A 25,328-nucleotide genomic window follows, 5' to 3' on the forward strand; every position below is an offset into this window, starting at 1 on the left:
CCACATGTTCCACTCACTGTCACCAGTGGGTGATTGTGTGGTACACAGCCAGGGCATGTAAGCCTGTCTGGCAATCCCATTTTGGGTCCAGGCTCTGGGAAAGGAAAGCAAAGTTTCCTTTTTTGATCTACTGAAATGCTTTTAGCTGCTTTCAGATTTGTCAAAACAACAATACACTTAAGGAATAATCTAATACAGGCTTAAACCTCCATTTCAGTACAGACTGCTAAAAATGCCTTTCTCAATTTGATATGCTACACTGATGTATTGCACTTTTCTGTATCTGTTTCATTCCCTTATGATGTATGAAATTCAAAGGTATTACACAAAGCAACAGCTAGCCCCAAGTGAGGCAGCTAAACCCACAAATCTGGATGTACAATGAACATGATGTAGTCAAAGCTAATTAATTGCTCCATATCCATCATCATTCTGCCATTACAAAGTTCCTTTCCCTTCCTCTCAGGGGCTTTTCTCCTCTCAATACCATTTCTGACTTCTTTCCACTGATGTACAAAGCTCTAAGGCTCTCTTACACAAACCTAGGCTTCTTCCCCAGGTCTGCTGGCATCATTTCCATGCATGTTTGTCTCAATTTCTTGCTGTTTTCTTCCAAAGGATATTTATCTTGAGTTTAGTCCTGAAGATCTGAATTGAACCAAAGTTCTCGTTACCTCGTGGGCGCAGCTCTGAAGATGTCTGCTGCTCCTGCTTCACTCTCCGAGTCCTATTCTGAAGTCAGCATAGACAGGAGCAGGAGCTGCAACTACCTTCTCTCAGTATCTCCTCTCCTCCTGTTTCAGTGGAGGGAGCAAACTTGAACCTTGCTCAGGCCCCTCTGCTTTCTGAGCAGAGGCCCAGGCACACCCTCAGAGGCATCACACAAACCAGCAGCTGGCACTGTCTGTCTCCCAGCAGCAGGGCATTAATAACCATTAACAAAATGCTATACAGTTCCAACATGATATCAGTGGTATTAACCTCTGTCATTCCTGTATCAGCACTCATGAATGACTGTTTTTCCTTTTTTTTTATCTTTAAAACTTATCTTTTAAATACCCCATAGTGTTAAAACCAACAGTGACTACTTAGAACAGCTCTTATTTTCCGAATTTGAAAATGAATTCTCAGTAATCAGTAGTGACTATGTCGAGCAACAGCTGAATTTCTCTCATCTATGTTTTTTTACCAAGCTTTACAAAAAATAAACCAAAGCCTTTATACCCAATTTGCCACTTATTAGAGGGAATAGGTGCAAGAGGTTTGGGAGTTTTGTGGAACAGACAGTTTATGAACAGATTACTCTGAACTGGTGTATTACAGCAAATCTTCTATTGCTTTCAGAAGCATGAAATAAAAGTATCTTTCTTCAATTCAAACCAGTAACCAGGCCAGGAGCAAGTCTTTTTAAATGGTATATTCATAAAAGCCTCTTACAACCTTACAGTATGCATTGTTTCTCAGCTCAAAACAGAATAAAATGCCAACACTATGAACAGAGGAGATAAAGTCTGTAGGAAGAGAGAGTTGGAATCATTTATTACAGTAATAAATACAACTGGAAGAAGATACAGTTCTCCATATATTCAACTACATCTAAATTCCTAGATCACTAACCAAAACACACCTGCTGAATTTCCCCGTGATGATTCAGGATCAATATGCCTTAAGATGATTTGAAACACCGACAGATCATTAAGACTGTCCTTTTCTTTTTACAGATTAAGAAGGACATATTTCCATTGCTTATATAAATTGCTATTTACTGGAATACTCCAAGATAATGAGAATGCCTAATACCAGCTTAGTTTAAGTGAATTTACATCCCCTTGTCTCCAACAATGATTTAAGATGTCCACTTTATCACAGTGAAATCTCTGGTTCTAGCAAATAGGATGGGGCCACCAGATGAATGTTCACATGGCAGAACTAGTCCTGTCCATCTCTGTATCTATACTCATGCCTAACAGCTATTAATAGGTACAATGAGTGGATGTGCAGGACCAGAGTGGGAATGCTTTGTACTCCCATGCACTAAATCAGCCACACGATGCAGCTGTTTCTCCAACTTGGGTTCTATGTGTGGGGTTTGATTTTTATTTTTTCTTTTTTTTTTTTTTTTTGGTAGGTTTTGGTTTTGTTGGTTTTAGGTTTGGTTTTGGTTGTTTTGGTGGTTTTTTGGTTTCTAAAAAATAAAAAAGCTTTACCTCTCAGAAAACCTTGAGAAGTTCATGTGATGTAGACCTTCAATAGAAAATTGAAAGAGGTTATAGGATATTTGCCACTTTTGGTTCCTGTAGGTAGAGCAGCTGGTCCCAGTGGAATAAAGGCAAAGATGAAGCTGTCTTCTCTATAAATGACACAGCAACAAGGGAGACTGACACCAAAACCAAAGTCTGCTCTGTAGCAGCCCGGTGCAAACCATCACAAGGAGCGTTTCAGGGTGAGTGAGCTGAGAGCACAGCACGGGCACTGCAGTCATGTGGAAGCAGATGACAGGAGTGAAAGGATGAGCGTTTGCAGTTCTCCAGCCCAGCTGCAGACCTCCTGAGAAAGTGCGTGCTTCAGGTTACCTCAGGTCTTAGAGACACCCTCTACCAGGCAGTGAATCAGCCAGCAGCACCTCCGTGAGAGGCAAATCCGCATCCCTGTGGAAATGGCAGAAGACCAATTAATTTAATTCCACGCCCTTCCTAAGAAAAGATAGTAAGAGATAGTGAGGAGCAAAATTTGTACAAATGTACCAGTGTCTTCTTCCTTCTCTGGCAGAGAAAAGGAGGAGCAGATTCCATATGTCCACCCCTCCCCTGATCACAGCAGTTAGTAGAAGGGGGGAGAAGGAGTTTTCTGCAAAGCCTGTGCCTTTGAGGCAGCAGAAGGGCAAGAGTTCAGTTTTACGACTCTTGGCCCCAACACAATTTACCATTTACAAACTAATCCTCCTCCGTTCGAGAGCACAAGGCCTGCTAAAGCTCTCGTGTCCACTTCTCTGATTCTCCATTGTCCACACTGACAGGGAGAAGCCGAAGACCTAATCGGTGTGTAATTCAATCGCTGTCCAGGCTGTGTCACAGCACAATGCTGTGCTTGTAGTGCCATGGGGTAAGTCAGCCAGCTACTGTTATCCACCACAGCAGGTGTGAAGAATGTCACTCGGTCTGACTGTGTGTTGCCCCTCTGTCCAGGTCCATTTCTGATGCTATGTGCACTCACCACTTAAAGACTGGTTTTCCCTCTGGCAGCAAGCTAACTGTCAGCTCCATGGTAAAAGGGTTTTTGACACTGAACTGGGAATCCCTGCATAACATAATATATGGGCCTCATACAAAGTAAGTCCCTCTGCTTTCCAAATACTCAAAACATAGAGGCCCGCTAACAGGATCTTTATTTCCTTAGTCTTAATCTAGCAATTAGTAAATTACGATTTAATAAAAACTCCTTCACTCTGTTGTTCCTAACCAGACACGACACTGGACATTGCCACACCGCTCTTCAGACTGGTTTAAATCCTAAAGCTCCTTGGTACCTAATTACATTTTAATCAGTAAAAGACAGATGATTCAAAAAATTCTTAGTCACATGTAGGTGGTTAAAAATACCTGGAAAACCAAATTAAATGTGCTGCCACACTAAAATACAGATCTTGGGCCACTCTGAGAATGACATTTGTTTTGGTTTTTTAGCAAAAATTTACTACTCCACAAAGAATAGGAAGTTGCATTTTCATTATTCTTGAGTCATACCGCGGTGCAAGGAGGCTGAGGAAGAGAAGCACGGAGGAAGGAGGCAGGGCAACACTTGCCACTTCATCACCAGTGAAGCAGCAGTGGGTGTGGGCATCAGCACACACTACCAGGCAGATAAGGAGGCAGCAGGGAACTATTGCTCATACACCCACAGCAGCACCAGGGAACTGTAATTTACTCAAAGTAGCAAACATGTAGGGACAGTAACAAGGAGCATGTGAGGGGATGTCTCCCTTGCACACTTCTGACAGCCGTGTGCGATATTTCTTTCCACGCATAACAGTGACTTGTCCAAGGGATGTGAGAACAAAATGAGCACAGAAACACCCTATTTCTAATATATCTATTTCCTTAACAGCCTTGAGAATTTCATTCATGTAGATTTTTGGTGCTATTTCTCCGATTCCTTAATTTTCATGCAGAAGCAAAACAAATAACAGGAATACCTGATGGAAGAGCTACACTGGGACAGAAATTGTACAGGCCTGTACCGTCAGCAGTTTTTCATTCAAAAGAACAAACAGTGGAAGTCAGCTGGATAACCTGACCAACCCAAGAAGTGGATAAACCAAAATGGAAACAATTTCCCTGCCACCACATAGATGATCTTAAATCAATATATTTGGCTGTCCAGAGTATTTCTATGTAATTCTATACAAGAGTTATGGTTACCAATCTTACCTAATCCTGTAAAGGGATGAAATACTTCGTCACACTTTCAAATTCTGTGAAGGCAGTGAGCAGATGAAGAAAGACGATCCAGCTTCTTACCACTTGCTACAGAAAAGTTCATAATATTCATTATTCAAAATATGAATTGGACATCTGTATTTACAATGTTTAACAAGTCTTGCTTAGTGCTGAAGCCAAGCTGCTCATTTCACCCATACTCATCTACTGTCATCATCGACGGCTGATTTCCAAACATGGCCAGACATCAGTTTTCATGGCAGGGGTCATGAAACATTCTTGCATCCTGAATCAGGATTCAGCAATGCCATGTGCCAAGCCTTAGAAGCATGCAGAGCATTTGCAACTGAGCACCTGCGGAAATCCTATTTCCTGACAAAGAGAGGCCTCCAATATTCATGTTTTTCTCCTGCTCTTAGGCCATGCTGTAATGCAATATGGCCTGAATAAACCTTTTATAGCTATGCAGGGAAATGTCCTTGCTTAGCATTTACCCCTCCTTATGGAGGTTCAGTGGAGACTTGGTTGAGCAATCAACAAAGATGCACAAAGTCTGGCTGATGGGATACGACCAAAACAATGCACAGAGCAGGGATATAAAGTGGACATGTAGGTTATCAGAGAAACTGGGCAGACTCTGGTAACTTTAATGAATATAGGTAAGAGGACAGAACCCTACGGAATCACAATAAATTCGGTGTTAATGCTGACAGTGACATACGCAGGCACAGACAAAGAGTGCATGCTCATGGAAAGGGAGGCCAGGAGTGCTGTTGCCAGCAGCATGTGAATAATTAGAGAGTGCAGGACTGCACAGGAACCGCTGCTGTGGGTTACCCCAATCAATGGGTAGAAAGTTGAAGGCATGCTGGAAGGGACTTGGAAGGGGCTGATTGTGACACCAGAAATGGAAATTACTTCGAACAGGTTCTACTGAGAGACTCTCTGCCCTGCAAAGCACCCTCCCATTACCTCCTGCTGCAGGTCTGGGTTGCCCTTACTCTAAGGTGCTTTTTTTCCTTTGAAGGCAGTGATTCCCTTACTCCAAGAAACCTGCATCCTTGTCCTGTCCCCTTCACTCTAATCCTGGGTTGCTGCTGCTTTACCTCTGACATGGAGCTATCTGTGCCTCCTCCTCCTCAAACTCTGGCTGCTACTTCCCCACCATCACATGTCTATATGCCCCCAGGTCGTCCTCTCTTCCTCCCTTCCCCTGGCACTGTCTCCTTCATACCCCAGATTATCTCTGCTTTTGTTTTCTTCCCTCTGGCAGCGTGAGTGTGAATCCCAAACTGTTACACGTAGCAGACCATTAGTCCGTACACTGTTCTGTGCCCCATCTCACTTTTGCTGGTCCACTCACGGAAGCTTTAAACCAGCGACTACAGAGACCAAACTACTGTGAAAAACTACCAGCCCTCAAAATTTCTCACACACCATCACATACACTTATCATAGCTTCAAGTGACAATACAGAGCAGTTTGGCAGTTTGGAGATCAATCATTTGTCATGGTCCTGCTAGTCTTTAGTGGTCCGTCAACCTCATTTTGGGAACCATAATCTATCGTGGCAGGCTCAGTGGATGCAGAGTGACAGTCACTAGCATTTCCACAAGGAAATGCTAGAACAACTTCTGTCTGATGGGTATAAAAATCAGGTCTCCATGGCACACTCCCTTTTCCTTCCTTCCTGCTGATCAGTCTTTCCTCTGGGTCTTCAGGGGACCTACCCCCTCCTCTTGGCCATGACAGCCTACATTCAAACAGCTGCTAGGGCTGGATGAAGCACCTGCTCTAGGCAACAGCAGCTGGAGTTCATTTTGGGTCCAAAGGGCTGAGGCCAAGCAGGCTGACTGCATGTGCACTAATCCAGTATCATCAACAACTCCACCAGCAACAGGTGCCTCTTTGAAGAGGGAGGGAAAAACTATTTGGGGAGGAATCAGAGCTTTATAAAGGACATTATGGGCCAAGTCCTCAGCTGGTTCGTGCACAGTAAAAGCATGTACTCTCTTGAAGTTATATGAGTAATGCTCACATATATGAGTAAAATATTTGGCCCACTCTCAGTGCTGCTTCTCTTTTTAGTTTTCCTAAGGATTTTTCACCTCCTGTCTTTGCTCTGAACTGATCTTACATCAATAAAGAAACTTTTCTGTCCCTTGCTTCAGACCAAACAACTGAAAGTCAGAAGCTACATATACCAGATTTCAACATCCTCCTCTGCACAGGTAACACAGTCTTACCGTTGCCTGACAAGATTTGTCCCTCAGTCTTGCTTGAATCCTGGAGTCCAGATCATGAGCATACATCAACAGGAACAAGGGCGATCCCATTCTGGAACAAATCAAACCAAACCCCATCAAGGTCCATTAAGAGAAAATTTTCAGCACAGGCATTCTAAGAATTGCCATGCACTTGCTAAGGCCAGTGGTCCCTAAAGGCCTGTGTGTAATTTCAGTATATGACCACTACACACTGACATGGGAAGAGTGCAAAAAAACCCTGACAGAAGTAGCTATTGGCCAAACTGGATCCAAGGAAAGTTTGATTCTTATCTCATTTTGCTGGAAATTTCTTTACCACCCAGTACATACAAATCTCTTTTATAAGTCCCTCTTAGTGCATTTCTGATAAATGCCTGTATTAATGAGAGCCTCTTACATTTTCTTCTTTTCTGAGTCCTGCCATTCTGAGCTCCAAAGGTCGGTTCTCTAAATCTGGTCTCACTCCTTGCAGTTACTTTTGTACCTGTTCCTAGAGAACCTAGAAGCATTCTGGAACCTGAGAATGGAGCTGGATTCACAAAAGTGGCACCACAGAGCACTGCCAAAAGCAACAGGAGAAAAAGCAGCCTTTCCAAACTCCTATTGATGCACTATTAGAGGAAAACATGACCTAACTGCAAGTTGGTCATGTGAACCAGTCTTTATAGCTTGTATTCCAAAAATTATTTTCCTGAACTGTATGTCTTTTAACTCATGACTTTCCAAGATTGAGATTGAAGTTACTTTCCCCTTGGAACTATGTCTCAGCTTGGTTATATTACACAAAGAAGCCAAGTGGAGACAGTTGGATGAACAGAACTGGTGGTGAGAACAGCACAGGCAGAAAAAACAGTCTCCAGTCCATAACAGTTCCTGGCATCTCATCCACAAGCACACACGTGCAAACTGTACTGTGTTGACCTGACTGTTTAAACGAGTCTCCAATAATTTCCCTTGACAAACACTGCAGTGCAGGCCAGGCAATGCCATTTCCTCACCAGCAATGGGATAGACACACAACCACACAGGAACATCCACTGCTAGAAATTGTAGCAGTACTCTCAGCTGCTGCAGACTCGCGGATTCCCTTTGAGGCTTTAACCACAGCTCCAAAGTCAGAAAACACCAAAGCATGTACAAACATACACAGAAGGCAATATTGCACACTTGTGCATCAGGTTTGTCCACATACACGCCTGAGGAAACCACAGGGCAATCGCTCTGCACGCTTAATACTGAGCAGTCAGGATACCTACACGTTAATGCCCTTCCCAGCCAAAGCAATAAAACACTGCAAGCATGTGACAGCACAGAGCTCTCCCTAACCCTCTGAATCCTCGCTGCGGTTGCTGTCACTGGGCACATTTCATGCAGGCCAGCTGCACGGGATTTATTCAGCCAGTTTTGGAGTATCAAAGCTAGTTTTTTTTTTTTTGGTCTTTGCCCCAGGCAGGCACTTGGTATGCAGGATTTAAAACAGAGAACAAAATGTGCTGTGAAATTTGTAAATACTCAGCACAGTAATTTCTAAATTCTAAAAAAAGATAGCAACTGGAGTGGTTAAAAAATCAAAAAGTAAAGCATTTCACTACATCACTGTGAGTAATGCCACTGTGGCCTAAAGACCAGTCTAAATAAATTCCCAAGATTACCAATTAATGGTGCTGACTGCCTTAAGTGATAGGAGCCAAACATATTCTGAGTTTTATTCCATTATTTCAGTGAAATGAGGATAATGTCCAATTCAGCAAGTGCTCTCCATAAAGATCCTGAAATTGAAAAAAAAGTTGTTTGATCCCTGCAAGTTGGCACAAAAGACTTTGCCTGGGACATAGTGCCACAAACAGACCACAATATAACACCTATCATGACAAGATTTTTATAATGTATTTAAAGCCATTACAATGGAATTAGGCAGAAAATGAGATACCCTAGGGAATCACAACACTTACATAATTTAAACGGCTTAGAAGAGGTTTTTTTGAGCAGAAAGCAGCGATAGAGGGTCATTTTTGACTGGAACTAGAAGAGGAATTAATTCATTGGAATTTATCACTGCCTTTAAGGTCTATGACATTTCAGTGAAATTATCCACTTCTGCTTTGCCTGATTCACCACCACTGACTTCATATTAACAAAAATTTTAAAACAAACATTTAGCTGATTAATGTTCACATTAAAGTTGCAAATAAAGAACCTTTTGACATTTTTTTTTCTCAAGCAGTTTCCCTTAATCTTTGAAAGGATTCTTTTTCACAAAAATTGTGAAAAGGGTTCATTTGGGTTTTTTTGGTGACTGCGAAAGCCAAAGTATTTAGAATCATTTCCTCTTCACCTGCAAACATTTCACACTCCTCTTACCACATCTGTGCCATTAATTTCTTCTCTCTCAAGCCAAGTAGCAAATGGCATTAGTCAAACCAGTTAACTCCCAGGAGTACCTGAACTTCAGAAGCAGGTGCTCTTGGTACTAGCAGGGATTTTATGAACACTGATTATCAGTAGCACAGAGCAGCAAGACAATAAATGGTTTCTGCATCTTCATCCCTTGCCCATAGTTTATTTCACAGAATAATTTCACAGAATATTCTGAGCTGGAAGGGACCCAAGTCCAGGTCTCCAGTGAATGGCCCCTATGGGGGATTGGACCCACAGCCCTGGTTTTATTAGCACCATGCTCTAACCAGCTGAACTAATCTTTTTACTTTGCTAGCCCAGATATTCCGAGCATGTACAAAGTGCACCACCTTATGCTCACCTCAAAGAGGTAGGTCTAATGTTCCTTCAAGGGCCACCTGGAGCACTTACTGAAGTTTACATTGCCTGGAAGTCATTACCTGCATCACTGATTTCAGATGGCACAGGCTGCACACACACACACACACACAAAAAAAAAAAAAAAAAAAAAAAAAAAAAAAAAAAAAGGCCACTGCCTTTTTCAACCTGTCAAGTCTTATTTTCTCATTTGTCCAAGAGTAAGTACAGATTCTTACCTGCAGCTGTCAAAAGGAAGATAGAATAGAAAGGCAAGGTATGCAAATTATAACAGACTTTAGGCAGTTTGGCATTGCACAACTCCCTTATGCAACTCATTGCCTAGGGCGAGCCACATTTTTTCAGAAATTCCACAGAACCCCCTTAAATATGCTCCAGTGCTGAGGCTTAGTGGCTTCAACCTGCAGTTAGTGACTGGACTTATGATACACCATGGACAGATTGCATGGATGAGCCTTAAGTTTGCTGGCCTACGCTTATTTAAATGTGACTTGAAATAACATTTGCAAGATCTCAGAGGCAGATGAACCCTGACAATTAATTCAAACTTACTCCCAAGCACAGCCTTTTTATAAAAATCAAATGGGTAGTATCAGCCAGTACCACTTCAGATGAACAGTCCACTCATAGCTTAAGTGTATTTATAAGAGAAAATGGTGACTGAAGGGCCAGCCAACACTGCTGGCCAGGCTGGAGCTTACTCAGCCAGTCTGCCAGTCCTCTGCAGCCACCAGGCTGGGAGCACAGACATCCCTCAGGCTCCAGCTCTCCCTGCTGCCTCTGCCCAAGACAAACCATGGGCTTCCTCAGTGCTGGCAGAGGCTGCGCTCCTAAAGACACAGGTGAGCTGAGAAGCTGAGTCTGCACAGCTAATGATTTTGTAAATAGGAGAAAAGACACGGAGAGATTAACTCAGTATAAGTGATTCATCAACGTTTAAAATTGCACTGGAGAGAGTGATACATGCTTAAGTAACATATAGCTTCTAGACATGAGTTAAATAATGGCCACAGCTCAGTTTGACCTGCAGCCCCATCATTAAGAAGCCTACACACATGGAGGCAGTCACACAAACACGGTCACGTGCAACTTGACTTGAGATGAAACGTGAAAGCTGAAGGTGTCAAATGCGAACCAGGTCAGAGCAGAACAGTCACAGCCAGGAGTCTGGCAATGCAGTTTGCTGTGATGCAGGCTTGACTGACCACACACAGACCTCAAACCTGTCATTGGCATGAAGTCTTCTCAGCAGTCCAGAGAAGCAAGAGTGAAAGCAAAGGAAGAGAACAAGTCCGCCTGACCACTGTTGTGACACAAGGTTAAAGATAAGCTTTGCTTGTATTTCAGAAATTCTTACAAGCTTATCCCCTACGTTAGCTTTAGAGACAGCACAGATATGCCTGTGGGTTATGGACATATTCTGTTTGAAGGACAGATTTCAATCAGTACAGTTTCAAGGAGTTCTATATATTCCCTATATATATTATATATAATGCTGGATAACAAAAACCATAATGATATATCTATATTTTATATATAAAATATATATAAATAATATAAAAATATATCTATAAATATATATAATATATATATATATATCATCATGGTTTATGTTATCCAGCATTTGTAAAGTTCCTTAAGGAAGAACTTCATTGCAAAAGAAGAAAGGCAATAAGCCAGCTTCTCAATATCTGTGCCATGCAGACTTGTGCCAAGGAAGCCTATGGAAAGGAACTGCACGAGATAAAAGCTGTATCAGAAGTGCAAAGCGTTGCAACTTTATCAGGCTACGGATGCAAAGTGGGAAAACTCAGTAAAGGCGAAAAAGACTTGCTCTTTCCAGTCACAAGAACATTCTTAAGCATCTCATCTGGCTTCAAACACTGCAGTAATGGATGTTTTGCAAACACCAAAATATCCGTGAGGAAGAAAGTCTTTGACTCTAGAAAAAGAAAGCAATTGAAAACTAAATTTTGGAGTATTTGAGGCTAATGCCAAAAAAAGGCACTTAAAAATCACTTCCAAATTTAAAATTAATCCAAGTATTTTTCAAATAGGATTTCATTATGGTACTTAATTTTATTAAACTGAATATATACAAAATATGTGTAGAACTGACACTGCATGGTAATTTTCAGTACCTATAATCCCAAAAAATAGGCTTCTCTCTGTTCTGTTTGATACCAAGATGGCTCTGACTTCAAAAGGTCTAGACTTTTACTTTTGGGAAATCCTTTTTTTGTATCAATAAAACATGCTGATTTCACAGCACTACAACAAACTAGACCTTTCCATTTGCTCACTGACATAAAGACAAAAAGCATTTTCCAGAATGTCCACCTGACAGCCTGAGGGCCATCTCATGTTTTGCTGATGACTACCTTTACCAAGAGACAGCTAAAAGAAGTTACTTTGCTATGCCTACTTAAGTAGTAACCTCCCAAATTTTTAAAAATTTTCTTTTTTAACTTGACGAGTTACACGGTGCAAAAAGGCAACAAAACAATTTTTGCCAGAAAAGCCACAATTCTTGCTGGCTTTTCCTCTGTGGAAAAAGGAAGTAAAAAAGAGTGAGATTGGATAAAATAGTGAGATGAAGCACCTGTAGAGAACAGAAAAGCATAAGAAAAATGGGTTAAGTGACTTCAAGTCCAATAAAAGCAATTGCAAATTCATGGGTGTTCATATGAATAATTTTTAATTTCCTGCCAGACAGCTTTGGTTTCACTTAATTACAAAAGAAAATGATGAATGAAGAAGGCTATTTCACAGGCACACATATCATACATTTATTTGTTTATTAATTTTTCCTTCCATTTCCATCATAGCTATTGATGGGCACTGAATGATCACATAAAAGAAAGTCTGGCAACATTACATGGACTATTTGCAAAGCACATGAAGAATCCATCACAGCTAGAAAGAAGCTAAGAGATGGTAGCTGGATAGAAGCAACAGCCACAACTCTTACTACCTGTGGTGAAAGAATAAACAATATCAACTCCAGATTACAAAGTGCAGCCTAAAGAGCCTAGCTTTAAATGAGAGATTCAAGGCAGAAAATGGCCAGACACAACTAAATGTTTGCAGAGTAGGCTCACAAGAAAGGATATTTTGAGAGGATTGCTAAATCTCACTGACATTAACAGTCCTCTCTGCTGCACTCTACCAAAGAATAAAAAGGAGAAGGGGTGGAGAGGGGTGGGGAAGGTGTGGGTGTGCACGTAGGAGAGTTTATTTTGCTGGAGTTTTAATTGCAGTTCTGTACACCACACTGCGGTGGTTTGGCTTCCCACGCTGCCATGCACTTTAAAATGTGTTGTACCAAAATCATGCCAAATCCTAAAAATTAAAAGACATCTTTCATCAAGGCATGTGCCAGCCACCAACTCTATTTACAGATGTCATCAACCCTTCCTGCAATGACCTGCATGTAAGTATCTGTTCTTGCTTTCCCTCAGCCCAGATGACTCGGCGTCCAAACATTTTCACCCCAACATCAGTTCACCGAAGAAATCCATAAAGTACCTTCATACTCCAGGACTTAGTGGAAATAAGGCTCTAACACAGATTCATTTGTATCACAGTGACATGCAGACATTGTTACCCCAAGCAGGTAATAACTTCTCTGCAGCACACAGTCTGGGAGAGAGACATCAACACCTTCAGTTTAGGACAGAGAAAAAAAGGCAAGAAAAAAAAGCAAGCTATCTCAAGAGCAACCTCACCTGATAGCAGGCAGCTATGCTGTGCTGAAGTGTTGTAACTAAGAAACTGAACAAAACACTTGTTCCCCAGGATATAGCATTTCTTGAAAACCAAGACTTGAGATCACAAGTTTTTTTGAAACAGATGATACTTTCCTCAGTCCAGACACAATAAGCATGTGACATCACCTCATCCTATATAGGAAGAATCCCTATATTACTTTGCAATGGAATTTTTTCATGATACATTTGATAACAGCACAAATTATGTGTATTTCCTTTAGTTCTATAAAGTAAAAAGCAAAATAAATTGAATGGTGTTCTCATAAAAAGAGGAGTTAAGGGATGTATGGAGATTAAGGAATTTTAGTCAATTTTCAGATCAGCTCCATATATAATAAATGGCCTTAAGCAATGCCTTTGTGTCTTACCTCTCCATCACTGAAATGGGATAACTTATTTTTTTCCAAAGACTGAAATCCACTAATAGAGATGCAAGCCTCTATGAGCTGATATGGTCAGAAATTATTGTCATGAACACACACTTAGCAAAGCACAACTACAGATTTTTCCACTGGTACACAAGCTAACTTGCTTTCTATTGCAGTTTCACACTTCAAATTATTCAGACTGGCCGAAGAAACAAGGTCATCAAGCATTTATTTCGATTGGGATGTCAATGCATACACACACAGGCACCACACTTGCTCTTCCTCTTCTGAGGCAGTCAGAGGATTATTCTGGAATAGTAAAACACTAGCAACTATTTTAATGGCTAAAACAAGGACAGCTGAAGGGGAAAGAGCTAAATGGTAACTGTTAGAAGTACATCGTCCCACTAAAAGTCCCTAGGAGCTCCAGTGAAAAAGAGGACCCTTACTGAAAACAAGTGTCTTGTCAATGAATTTGTTGAAACTGAATGAAACAATTAATTTAGGCACTTACTTTAGCCTTGCAAACACTGCAGGTATACTTTAGGCTCACGCAGTTTTATTCAAATGCTTAAAATAAACAAATGCTTAAACACGTTAAGGTTTTTTTAAGGGAAACTTCTAATTTAAATACAGCATGAAGAATGAGAATTAAAAAATGGATAATTACAGTAAGCAAAGAGAGCTGCACAGCCTATGAGATGGAGGCGCTGAACTAGAATTACCTAAGTTTCTCATGAGCAATGTTCTCACATCTTTACATGACTGCTCTCAGATGATGCATGCTCTGCTCTAGGTAGTCAGATCCAATAACAATTAAAACACGCAATGGAATAATGATTCTGCCCTCAGCATCCTGGCTTTGTGGGGAAGTGGGGTAATCTACTAAAAAATATTCCACAGAACGGCATATAACATTGAGCTTACTAAACAAAGTCACTGAACGGAATTTTAGCAATTTTGAAAGGTGTTGAGTACTCATATTTCCACTCCACTCTTTTGAATCTATCAAAGGTAAAAAAATGCTCAAACAATAACATGCTGAGCTCCACCCATATGGTAAAGCAGTTGAAAAAATCAGTAATCTGTATTTTGAAGTTACTGTACAAACCAAGTATTATCAATAACTAAAATACTGAAGATGGTTTACACTGCCTAGGTACGACCAGTTCAGCACCAACATTTTTACTGCTAAACCAAAGAAGTTAAAGAATTTGCCCTGTAGCCAAGACATACATAAACATACCATAAAGTTCCCAGGATTTTTCACAGCTTGCTCCCTCCCCAGGACTACCTCTGCCTATGTGCTCGCACCAGCCACTTCAGCCTTGGCCCAGCCTCACCTCACTCTCAGCAGATACTGGAGATGCCGAACGCGACCGCCTGCAAAGGGGCTCAGCTCTTACATTGGAAGAGTTTTATCCATGGCATTGCTGTCCCATAAAAAGAGTGTATTAGACACAGGGAGTGAAGGAGAGCCACCAGGTTACACTGGCTTGAACACTGGCTCTGCACAGCTCCCATGGTGTGGAGAACGAGAGGTAGCAGTTGTGATTATGCCAAGAACCAAACTGAAGGAACTACAGCATCTTCATCTGCTGGTTCCCTAAACATAACGTGTGCAACACAGCAGAGCTTTTGTCTCTTGGATATAACTCGGAATACCTGTAACTGTGTATCAAGCAATTGGCTTGTAGCCTCCCTAGGAGGGGTAAGGAACAAGGCTGTGCATTTAAGTTCTGCTTCTGACTGCCTTCCTTGCTTTCATCTATTACTCTGCTTAAATAGGAAATACATTCATTTCAGTTGTGTTGCTCTGTTTAGGAAAAAAAAAAAAAAGAAGCGTTAAACACACAAGTTTATGATTTTCTTTGATATTTTTACGGTATCTTGAAACACTACAAAGCTGTGACACCATAAAGCATGTGCAACCATAAGCCATCCAAGAGAAAATACACACTGGAATGTTTTATTAAGAACATTCATCGAAAGATCTGCATAATTCTTGCTTCCTGAAGTCCCTCGCTGATGTTTCTGTTGACAGGATAGTCAAGATTCAGTGTTTTATAACCACTTCCTCAGACCAAGTGTGCGGCATGACTTCAAATGGAGCACAAGCTAACACACCTACTTTACAGTTGAAGTTTTACATCGATCACTAACTATTCAGGATATTCGCAAACGGGCAGTGGAGCGAGGGGCCCGGCCGGCACCTGCCCGCTCCCCCTCGGCGCCGGACCCTCCGTGGAGGGACAGAGCCCCCTCGGCGCCTGCCCACGGGCACGCAGGAAATGGCAGCACCCGCCCGGCCCCCCCCGCATCCACATCCGCATCCTCCTTCTCCTCCTCCCCCGGCGAGGGCGGGCGGGCGCCGGGGAGCGCGGCGAGGTGTGTCCCAGGTGGCCGGGCTATATGAGGCGGCGCGGCGGCGCGGCGGGGCGGCGGGCTGGCTCCATGGCGGCGCCGGCCATGGCCGAGCCGCGCTCCAAGCGGCCCCGCGTCACCCTGCCCGCCTGCCCCGCGCACCGCCCGCTGCCCGCCAGCCGCGTCCGACACGGCTTCCCCGCCGCCGTGGAGGAGGCGCTCTGCGGCGTCACCGGCGCCCAGCTGGAGCTCCACTACTGCCTGCAGGCGCTGGTAAGGGCGGCGGGGCGCGGCCGGGCGCGGGAGGCGGCCGGGGCCGCGATGTGGGACCCCCCTCGCCCTGCCCGGGCAGCCACCGGCGGCGGGGTGAGGAGGGTCTCGGAGTCGGGCAGGGACGGCGGAGCGGCGTCTGTTCCCAGACCCAGGGCATTTGGGGGCTCTCCCTGCCGGAGCCGCCGCTGCCCCTGCGGCGACACGGCCACAAAAACAACGACGAAGGTCTGGGACGCGCGGGCGATGAAAAGAGCGCTCGTGTGTTTTTGGGTAATTCACAGAGTTCTGCCTGTGGAAAGAGGGACAGGAACAGGGAATGCTAACAGCTCTGGAGTGTGACTCGAGTGGCTTTTTTTACCCCAAACTTCGTATGTAAAATAGTTGTGTGTGGTTAACTGTAGTTTGTGGATGTCGCTGCCGGCTTAGGGTTTTTTGCTCCATAGCATGAACTTTGGACATGAAATTAAAAAAAATTATCTCTGATGCCATGTAACACGCATGCCAAAATTACATCTGGCTACCTATCGCATGTTAAGGCAACATATATTTTAACACAGCCATTAAAATATAAAAATTAGAATGATCAGTGCCATACCTTCTGATACTAAGCATCCACTGGGAAGCAGTAAACTACATTGAATCTCCAAGATCCTTCAATTGAGCTTGGTGTCAAGTATTAGTTCAATAAAAACTTAAGCATGCAGTAAACCCTCTACTGCTAAGCCTGTAGATTAAAAAAAAAAAAAAAATCTAGTGATTGGCAGCAGGATTGGATGGAGAAAGCTCAATCAACTATTCAGGATGTTCACATTTCTAGATTTGATTTATCCACAGTCAATTTCTAATTACGGACATAAAAGATTTACCTTAACAGTTAAGGAGACATGTTAACTTGTGCTCCACTTGAAGTCATGCCTCACACTTGCTCTGAGGAACTGATTGTAAAACACTGAATCTTGACTATCCTGTCAACAGAAACATCAGTGAGTGACTTCAGGAAGCAAGGATTATGCAAATAATGGCAGTGAATGTTCTTAATAAATCTTTCCAGTTTGTATTTTCGCTTGAAGAGTTTTTGGTCACACATGTGTACATATGTTACAGTGGCCATACAAATATAACAAATAAACATAAACTTGTATTGTGTGTTTAATGTTTCTTCTTTTTTTTTTTTTCTAAACAGAGCAACATAACTGAAATGAATGTATTTCCTATTTAAGCAGAGTAATAGATGAAAGCAAGGAAGGCAGTCAGAAGCAGAACTTAAATGCACAGCCTTGTTCCTTACTCCTCCTAGGGAGGCTACAAACCAATTGCTTGATACACAGTTACAGGTATTCCGAGTTATATCCAAGAGACAAAAGCTCTGCTGTGTTGCACACGTTATGTTTAGGGAACCAGCAGATGAAGATACTGTAGTTCCTTCAGTTTGGTTCTTGGCATAATCACAACTGCTACCTCTCGTTCTCTATACCATGGGAGCTGTGCAGAGCCAGTGTTCAAGCCAGTGTAACCTGGTGGCTCTCCTTCACTCCCTGTCTCTAATACACTCTTTATGGGACAGCAATGCCATGGATAAAATTCTTCTGATGTACAAGCTGATAGATCTGTTAGCATGGTTAAATATGGCAGTGGTTAAAGTTGTTGTTTTCCCATACAGAACAGAACAAGGCCTGCAGTGGGTTTAGGATTGTAATCCTTCTGCAATCACAGAATTGCCTGAGCTGGACAGGATCTCAGAGATCATCTAGTGCCATGCCAGGGACACCTTCCACTAGACCAGGTTGCTGAGAGCTCCAGTCTGACCTTGGACACTTCAGGGATGGGACATCCATAGGTTTCCTGGACAGTTTGGTCCAGTACCTCACTACCTTCACAGTAAACAATTTTTTACTAATATGTAATCTAAACCTGCCCTTTTTTCTGCTTGAAGCCATTCCCCCTGATCCTGTCACCACTTGCTCTCTCCATCTTTCTTGTAGGCTCTCTTCAGGTATTGGAAGGCCACAGTTAGGTAACCCTGAAGCTTTCTCTTTTCCAGGCTGAACAATCCCAGTTCTCTCAGCCTTTTCTCATAGGAAAAATTTTAATCAACCTGGGGGCCCTCCTCTGGACTTGCTCCAATGTTCTTCCTGACATGCCTTCCTAGGCATGAGCTATGTATAATGAAAGTGTATACAGAATAGTTAAGTAGCAGTATTCATTATTTTGGAAGAGCATCCATAATGAAGCTGCTAAATAGATACGAAGTTATGCTGCTTCTCTTTTTGGTATTTACATCATCTTTCTCATACCTTTGAAAGCCAACTTTTGACTGGAATGCTGACCTGCAGGGATAAATTTTATGTTTGCTGTGCTGAGAGTATGTTTAAAAAACAAACCAAAAACCCTAGGCAAAACACAATTACAAAACACACACATGCTAACCACTCATAAATAAAACATTCTGAGGATCTCTGACTGCTACTGGGAGAGTGACATCAGTACCACAGTTGCCTGTCCAGTATTAAAAGAGTAAGAGTTCTAGTAGAAGTACAGACATTTTTCCTTTCAGGACATAACTACTTACTTCATTTATTGTAGAAATTTGTGACCTTTGGATTAAGGTCTCCAAAGTTCTAAAAAGCCAGGTTCTTCTGCGAGTCCCATCTCCAGCAAATCTTAACGCTCTTGTTTTTGTGCTTAGGGTGAATATTTTGATCAGTCGCATGTGGCTCTACCAAATATTTCAAAGTTCTTCTTGCATCAAGCTCTGGAAGAGAGAAAAGCCGCAGAGGCATTGATGAAGTATCAGCAAGAAAGAGGAGGTCACTACTGTTCTAAAACCATTCAGGTGGGTAGTAGACAAGAAGATTTCAAGCAGCTGCAGTCCATTTACCTTATTGAATTATACTGTTTTACTTCAGATCTCTGTATTCATCCACTATGAGATTTCCAGATATAATTTACCTGACAGTGTACTCAGTTTTGCTCTTCTTGATGGTGGTGCTTAGAAACTGTCAGACATACAGTCCTAACACTATGTGGTTGAATTCTAGCCCAAAAGAATATGAACAGTGTTTTCCTTTTCTTTTATTCAGCTGGACACTGCTGTTTCTAGCGTGCTGTAACGGATTATGAGACTCCTTAAACTGTGCTGAAACAGCCCACTTGTCTCCTTCACACTAAGTAGACACCTAGATATGATTAGCACCTAAGAAAGGTGGTAAGGAAGGAGGTAGAAGAAACATCCAGCTTGAGGCAGTAGTTGATTTGCTAAAGCACAGCTCAGGACAGAATTTTAACTACAGATTTAACCTGGGCTTGCACAGGTGCACAGTTGTAAAACAATAACTCAGAGTTTTCAGGGGAAAAAATAACCCACCTCATTTATTTAAGACCAAAGGGCTGATTCTCCTCTACCAAATTAATTTTCTGTAAATAGTTAATACAGAATGTTCTTCTTTGGTCCATCATAGCAGTTGTTAAGCTGTAGAAAGTAAAAAGGCCATTGTGAAAATCTTTCTAAATAGTCAGTTTGAAATGGAGAAGACCTTAGGGTGACCTTTCAGTACTGAAAGAGAGTGGGTTTAGATTAGGAAGAACCTCTTTACTGTGAGAGTAGTGATTCACTGGAACAAGTTTCCCAGAGTCATGAATGGCCCAGCCCTTAGAGTGTTCAAGACCAGGTTGGATGGGGCTTTGAGCAGCTTGGTCAAGTGAAAGGTGTTCCACAGCAGGGGATTGGAACGAGATGTTTTTTTTAAGGTCCCTTCCAACCCCTGCCATTCTATGATTGGGTTTCCTGGTGTAACAATGCTCCTCAGGCATAGCTGCTGCTATCTAAATCCATTCCTTGAAAAAGTGCTTGGGCCCTGCCACTTGAATGTGTTCACAGCCATAGCACTCTGCAAAAAGTAGATGCTCCAGACTAGGAGTTGTTGAAAAAACCTAGTACAACTTGTTTGGAGTGCAATTAAGTTGCAGAAAACCATTGATGAATACAGTAAGATCAACTGTTCTGAATAAACATAATTCTGTCTTTGTTTTTAGAAACCAAACTGTGATTATGCAGTCGGTCTGATGAAAGCCCTGGAATTAGCAATGGTACAGTGGAAAACTATGCTACGATACTTTGAAGAGCTTTATGCCCTGAGCGTTGAAAATGCAGACCCTCATAGTGCAAGCACTATGAAGAAGCAATTTATTGCGCCCAAAATCCGGAAGATCAAGCTAATGGGAGATCTACTGACGAATGCTCGCAGGCTCGACTGTTCCCAAGATGGCAGAAATAGCCTTGGGGATTACTTCATGGACCGGCTGCAGAAAGAGTTCAGAACAAGCATAGAGCCAGAGTCTAGTGATCACTGCAGCCCCTGCCGACCTCTGCAGCAGTGCACAGGAGCTGCAGAAGGTCTGAAGCGACCCCAGAGAGAATCTTCGCAGCACAGAAATGGCATAGGGCCAATATATGCAACCATACACTGCACTACGATGCTGCCACAGTGTAATGATGGGACAGGAGCAAAACTGAAGCAGGGCAGGGAGGGCCTTTAATGCTGTGGCTACTACAGGGCAGCTCCTAAGGCAAACCTGTCCAGAGGGTGGAGTTGGGATCAGAACTCAGGAGACATGATCCTGTATCACTCCTGTTTTACACCCTGCCCCCTCATCCTCTCTTGAGTCACAGCTCAAAATCTAGCCCATGCCATTATTTTGTTTAAATGATAGCAAGGTTGCCAGCTACCTAGATTGTCAGCCCTAGTCACACTTATCTATGCAATTCTTCCTAGAAGCCAAAAGCTTTTTAAGATTCTTTTCTGGTTTGAATGATTAACAGGATTATTTAGTGCAAATTTTTAACAATTTATAACTTTTATATAAAAAAAAAGAAACCACTGCACCCTTAGTACAAGGAAACTTCTATGTGGCAGAAAATCCAAATATTTAGTTTTCTATTCTTTAATATTTTATATTCCTGAATATGTATATTAGATATTTTATAATACTAACAAGTATACTAGCATAATGAACTTGTTTTTAAAAAGACTTGGTTTAAAACAAAGTTTTCTTATTTCTATCATAGTAGTCAAAATAATTTACTTATCAGCTGTTTCTAGTGGCATACTTCTTCAGGATGCAAACATTTCCTCTCTATAGTTATGTGCCTAGTTGGCTTTTCTCATTGTCAGAAAACAGATGAGAGAGAAATTAGTTCTCATTAGCTGAGATCTTTACAGGTTCTACTCGATATTTTGCAAGTGTCACTGAAGACACCAGCTCTAGGGCTCTGTCCAGACTTAACCTAGGATGGTTGCTTTACTTTTCATACAGACCTCTATTTCAGCTAGCTCAGTTATGGTATTACTATGGTACTCCTCCTATTTCTTGTATTCCCTATTTGGTCCCAAATAGAGGCATAAGATCCTATTGAAAAAACAGTACACTTAACTAGAATTGCATCAGAGAGAGCGGCCACTCATTAGTTTTGCCTTTCAGCTGGGGCAGTATTAGCCAGCTTGGTTAAAGTGCAGAAGTTCAGAGGCGTCTGAATTCTTTTCCTTGGTCTCCTGCAGGAGTGCCTTGCTTTTTCTACCCTGGCTCCCAAGGTCACCCAAGAGCAACTGGCTAGACCAGCTGCCTGCAGCTAGAGTTTGGGGTTTTTTTGTCATTATACAGAACATCTTTTATGCAATTGGGGTTTGATTTATTGAAAGACTGCCTCAGACTTTTATGTAATACTGTAAGTGATACTCCTATTATGCTTGAAAATAAATTCAGTTCAATGTTACAAATGGTTCTTTGCATCTCCATTTTACTCCTCAATTCACCCCCCAAGTATGTTGGTATTATTCTCCAAGAGATTTTGCATATGTTTACAAAACTTCACCAGTATTTTTCTTCATCCAAGAAAGCTGGATAGAAGAGTATGCCACAGAGTGAAAATAAATGCCAGAAAACTTCATTACTACAAAAACACTGCACAGTTAAATATTTCCAGTAAACTCTGCTGTTTATACAAAGCTGCAGTTGAATAGCAATTTTTGCAAAGCCCACCTACTTTCTGTAGGTGGTCTAACAGGGGACAGACAATTACAACGTAGATGCTTTCCCAGTCTTTCTGTTAATGGAATTTAACATTTGTGGAGGGGGAACACACAACCCCTTTAAAACAACCCCTGTATTCATCCATAAGAGTACTGCAATGTGCCACAAGAATGGCTCAAAGCACTTTAACCAATATGCTAAATTTGCCTATGTTGAGATGGCTGCTCTCTAAAACAGCAGTAGTTTAAAAGATATTTCCAACTGGGCTAGATTCCATCACCCATCCTCACGCTGAGCATACCTTATTCAACAATTAGTTCCACTGACTGCAACTCAACATGAATAAGAGCAATGGAATCCGTCCCTCTCAGTATTAAAAGACAGCTCACTAAGTGTGAACGGAGAAAAGCTGCTAACTGAAGTATAAACTAGTGCCATATAAAACCCCTTCAAATGCTACTGGTAATGTTTGACCTATTTCTACAACAACCTTCTCCTTTAAGAGTTGGTACCTTCTGAAATGTAGGTATAGCCTCCTCCATGGTTTCCAGCACTTAAGACTTTCTTTTACCTTAAGCAAATTCCAGCATACCAGCCCAACATCAAAATTTTTCAAAGCAAGACTTACCTCTTATTTTTCTGTGAAATACTACCATGTCTGTTTCTCAGGCTTCTTATACTCATCTTCTAGCCAAATGTATCCACAGATTCTCATAATTTAGGTCCTTCTCTCTCCCTTTTCCAAAATCACATTCTGGGCCCTCTGCCTGAAAAGACAGATAAACTCACAATCAGCTGTTTTCCCAGTCTCTATCTTCTGAAAAAGAGAAATCAATCAGTTACTGTAGATAATAAGCTCTTCTTGTCCACATGTTGCTTCTGCTGAGAGGGGACGTATGCTTGTGAATATGGTCTCAGATTTGTTAATAATACCTGTCTGCTGTGTATCAGGTGAATCTGTCCATGATTCTCAGCGTAAGTACAATCTGCCTTGACTTCTGATCATCCTTTTCAATCACCTCATTAAAAAAAAAAAAAAAAAAAAAGGAGATGAAGGATGAAATGTGGAACAGGCCAACAGTGTTTATAAAAACTTTACAAATTCTCCTTCCCTGCTGAATGCTTGTTCGAATACACTCTCAGTATCTGTACTTCCAAAGCAATGCCCAAAGCATCCAAACACACGATCTCGGCAGCTCTGAATAGCTAGTTCCCTAAAGAGATTCCAAACTGGAATCTCTGGAGAGACCTAATCTTTACTGAAATTATGAATTACAGCCACAGAGGCTTCCAAAGAGCTTTAACAATAGAATATTTGTAATACTTGCCATAAGCACTAGCTATGGTTTCTGACTCTCGGTGAGGAATGCACCTAAAGTCTCCAAGTGGAGATCATGCTGTCCTTCATCCTCTTCACTATGGCCACAAAAAATTGAGATAAGCATTTCTGGATTTGTTCTTTGCAAGGACTTTTTTTTCAGGCCCCACTGTATAAGGCAACATCTTTCCGGACAAATGTGGAAATACTGGAAAGTAGATGTTAGTTCTGATGGCAGTGGCAGGGAATCACAGAATTGTTAGGGTTGAAGGGACCTCTGGAGGTCATCTGGTCCAACAGCAGAGGAAGGTGTCCTCAAGCACACCTTCAGTGGAAGATCACTGCACAGAATGCACCATCTGGTCATGGTCTTCTCCTGACCTTTGCACTTGGGTGAGTTCATGCACTTAAGTGCATTCATGGGCAAATACTGGCAAACTCCTCAGCGTGCTTGTCGAAGTCCCACCATTTGTTACCACATTGCCCAAGGTACACTACATGCTCAAGTACCAGAGTATCTTTTCCTGAGGTTACATACAAGCTAGAAATGAGCAGTGGCAGAATAGGCTACAATACTGACTAAATATTACATAAAATTGCCTTTTCCACAGATTAAACTAATGGTCTGGAAAGATTTTAAGTGTCTAGAGTGGGTCAGACTGCCAGCACCAAGCCTTGATATCCCAATTTACATGTTACAGCATACAACTATTTCTCATTGATACTTACTTTGCATTATTGTATACCTGGCATTACTTTGAATACAAATTATTTTTATTAACTGTTCAATAAAGATTTTAAAATAAATCATAGTATTCCTTCTGGATCAAAGAACCCGTGTAATAACAGTGAAGTGTTTCCACAAGCTTGCCACTCTGGCTCTCAGAAACAGCTGGGAGATACATTTCTAAATGTGTAAGGGTGGTCAACAGCCGATCTCCTCGGGACATATCAGTTTTCACCACTGGATACAGTGAAAGAATGGACTTGCATAGAGTCCAAAACATATAGGTTTATCTTTAAATAAAACTTTTATCTTTTGGGGATAATGATAGAAGGTGACTTATAGTTCTTATTGTTGTCTGTACTTGAAAACATTTAAGTAAATAGAAAATGGGGATTTCTGCAGATTAGGAATTTTTGCAAAAAACCAGATCATGTAACAACAAAAGAAACCACCATCACAACAACCCATATGAGAAGTCGTAGGCACATGGACTGGGGATTGATCACTGATGGATGTCTTTTACCTTTGCAGATTCTGTCAGTCCTTGCCCCACTGAAGACAGAGCTTTGCCATTGATTTTGAAAGAGTTGATATTTTTAACTGCAGAACAGAGATTAATTTTAGCTCTTCATACATTAAAAATATGCATAACTATTTTAACCATGAAGTCAACGAAATCATATAGTTGAGTTACTGAAGTGCCTCTGAAAAAACCTAATTTCTTACATCAAACGATATTCCAAAAACAGAGTAAAAACTATTAGCACCCTTGAGAGGCATTACCAAAACCCATCCTATTTTATAGAATCATAGAATCAGCCGAGTTGGAAAGGACCTGAGATAATCAAGCCCAACCCTTGATCCACTACTACCGAGCTTCTCCAAGCTCCAAACTGCCACTGCTAGAAATGAGCACTTAATGCACAAGCAATCCGACTGCAGTGCAAAACGCCTCTGCACGGGGTCGACTCCACCTCTTCAAAGGTTTCAGAATAAAGGTAAA

The 25,328-nt window shown here is 41.7% G+C and overlaps 1 protein-coding gene and 1 long non-coding RNA gene across 5 annotated transcripts; one reads left to right on the plus strand and one right to left on the minus strand.

Moving 5' to 3' along the window:
- Positions 1-1,514: 1,514 nt before the first annotated feature.
- Positions 1,515-23,301, minus strand: LOC114059438. Of its 3 annotated transcripts, XR_003571664.1 has the most exons (7): positions 23,214-23,301; positions 22,909-23,097; positions 19,618-19,722; positions 18,823-19,005; positions 6,683-6,773; positions 4,428-4,519; positions 1,515-2,648 (listed from the first exon to the last, which is right to left on the minus strand). It is a non-coding gene; the product is annotated as an uncharacterized LOC114059438 (long non-coding RNA). The 3 variants fall into 3 exon arrangements; XR_003571663.1 differs by lacking the exon at positions 19,618-19,722; XR_003571662.1 differs by lacking the exons at positions 18,823-19,005; positions 19,618-19,722.
- Positions 16,071-21,337, plus strand: LOC114059437 (ferritin light chain-like). 2 transcript variants are annotated; one of them, XM_027887887.1, is made up of 3 exons: positions 16,071-16,253; positions 18,940-19,086; positions 20,286-21,337. In XM_027887887.1, the coding sequence occupies exons 1-3, from the start codon at positions 16,071-16,073 to the stop codon at positions 20,787-20,789; spliced, it is 834 nt and encodes a 277-aa protein (XP_027743688.1). In that variant the 3' UTR covers positions 20,790-21,337. The 2 variants fall into 2 exon arrangements, with proteins under 2 accessions (XP_027743688.1, XP_027743689.1); XM_027887888.1 differs by lacking the exon at positions 16,071-16,253 and adding an exon at positions 18,379-18,438.
- Positions 23,302-25,328: the final 2,027 nt, after the last annotated feature.

This window comes from Empidonax traillii, unplaced genomic scaffold (genome assembly GCF_003031625.1).
Source record: "Empidonax traillii isolate 1590-97213 ecotype Southwest subspecies unplaced genomic scaffold, ASM303162v1 scaffold224:size737649, whole genome shotgun sequence".
NCBI lineage: Eukaryota > Metazoa > Chordata > Aves > Passeriformes > Tyrannidae > Empidonax > Empidonax traillii.

Excerpts from the sequence above, each read along its gene's own strand:
- LOC114059437 (XM_027887887.1), top strand. The coding sequence starts at position 16,071 with ATGGCGGCGCCGGCCATGGCCGAGCCGCGCTCCAAGCGGCCCCGCGTC. Across the intron at positions 16,254-18,939 it reads ACTACTGCCTGCAGGCGCTG|GGTGAATATTTTGATCAGTC; the intron begins GTAAGGGCGGCG and ends TTTTGTGCTTAG. Across the intron at positions 19,087-20,285 it reads ACTGTTCTAAAACCATTCAG|AAACCAAACTGTGATTATGC; the intron begins GTGGGTAGTAGA and ends CTTTGTTTTTAG.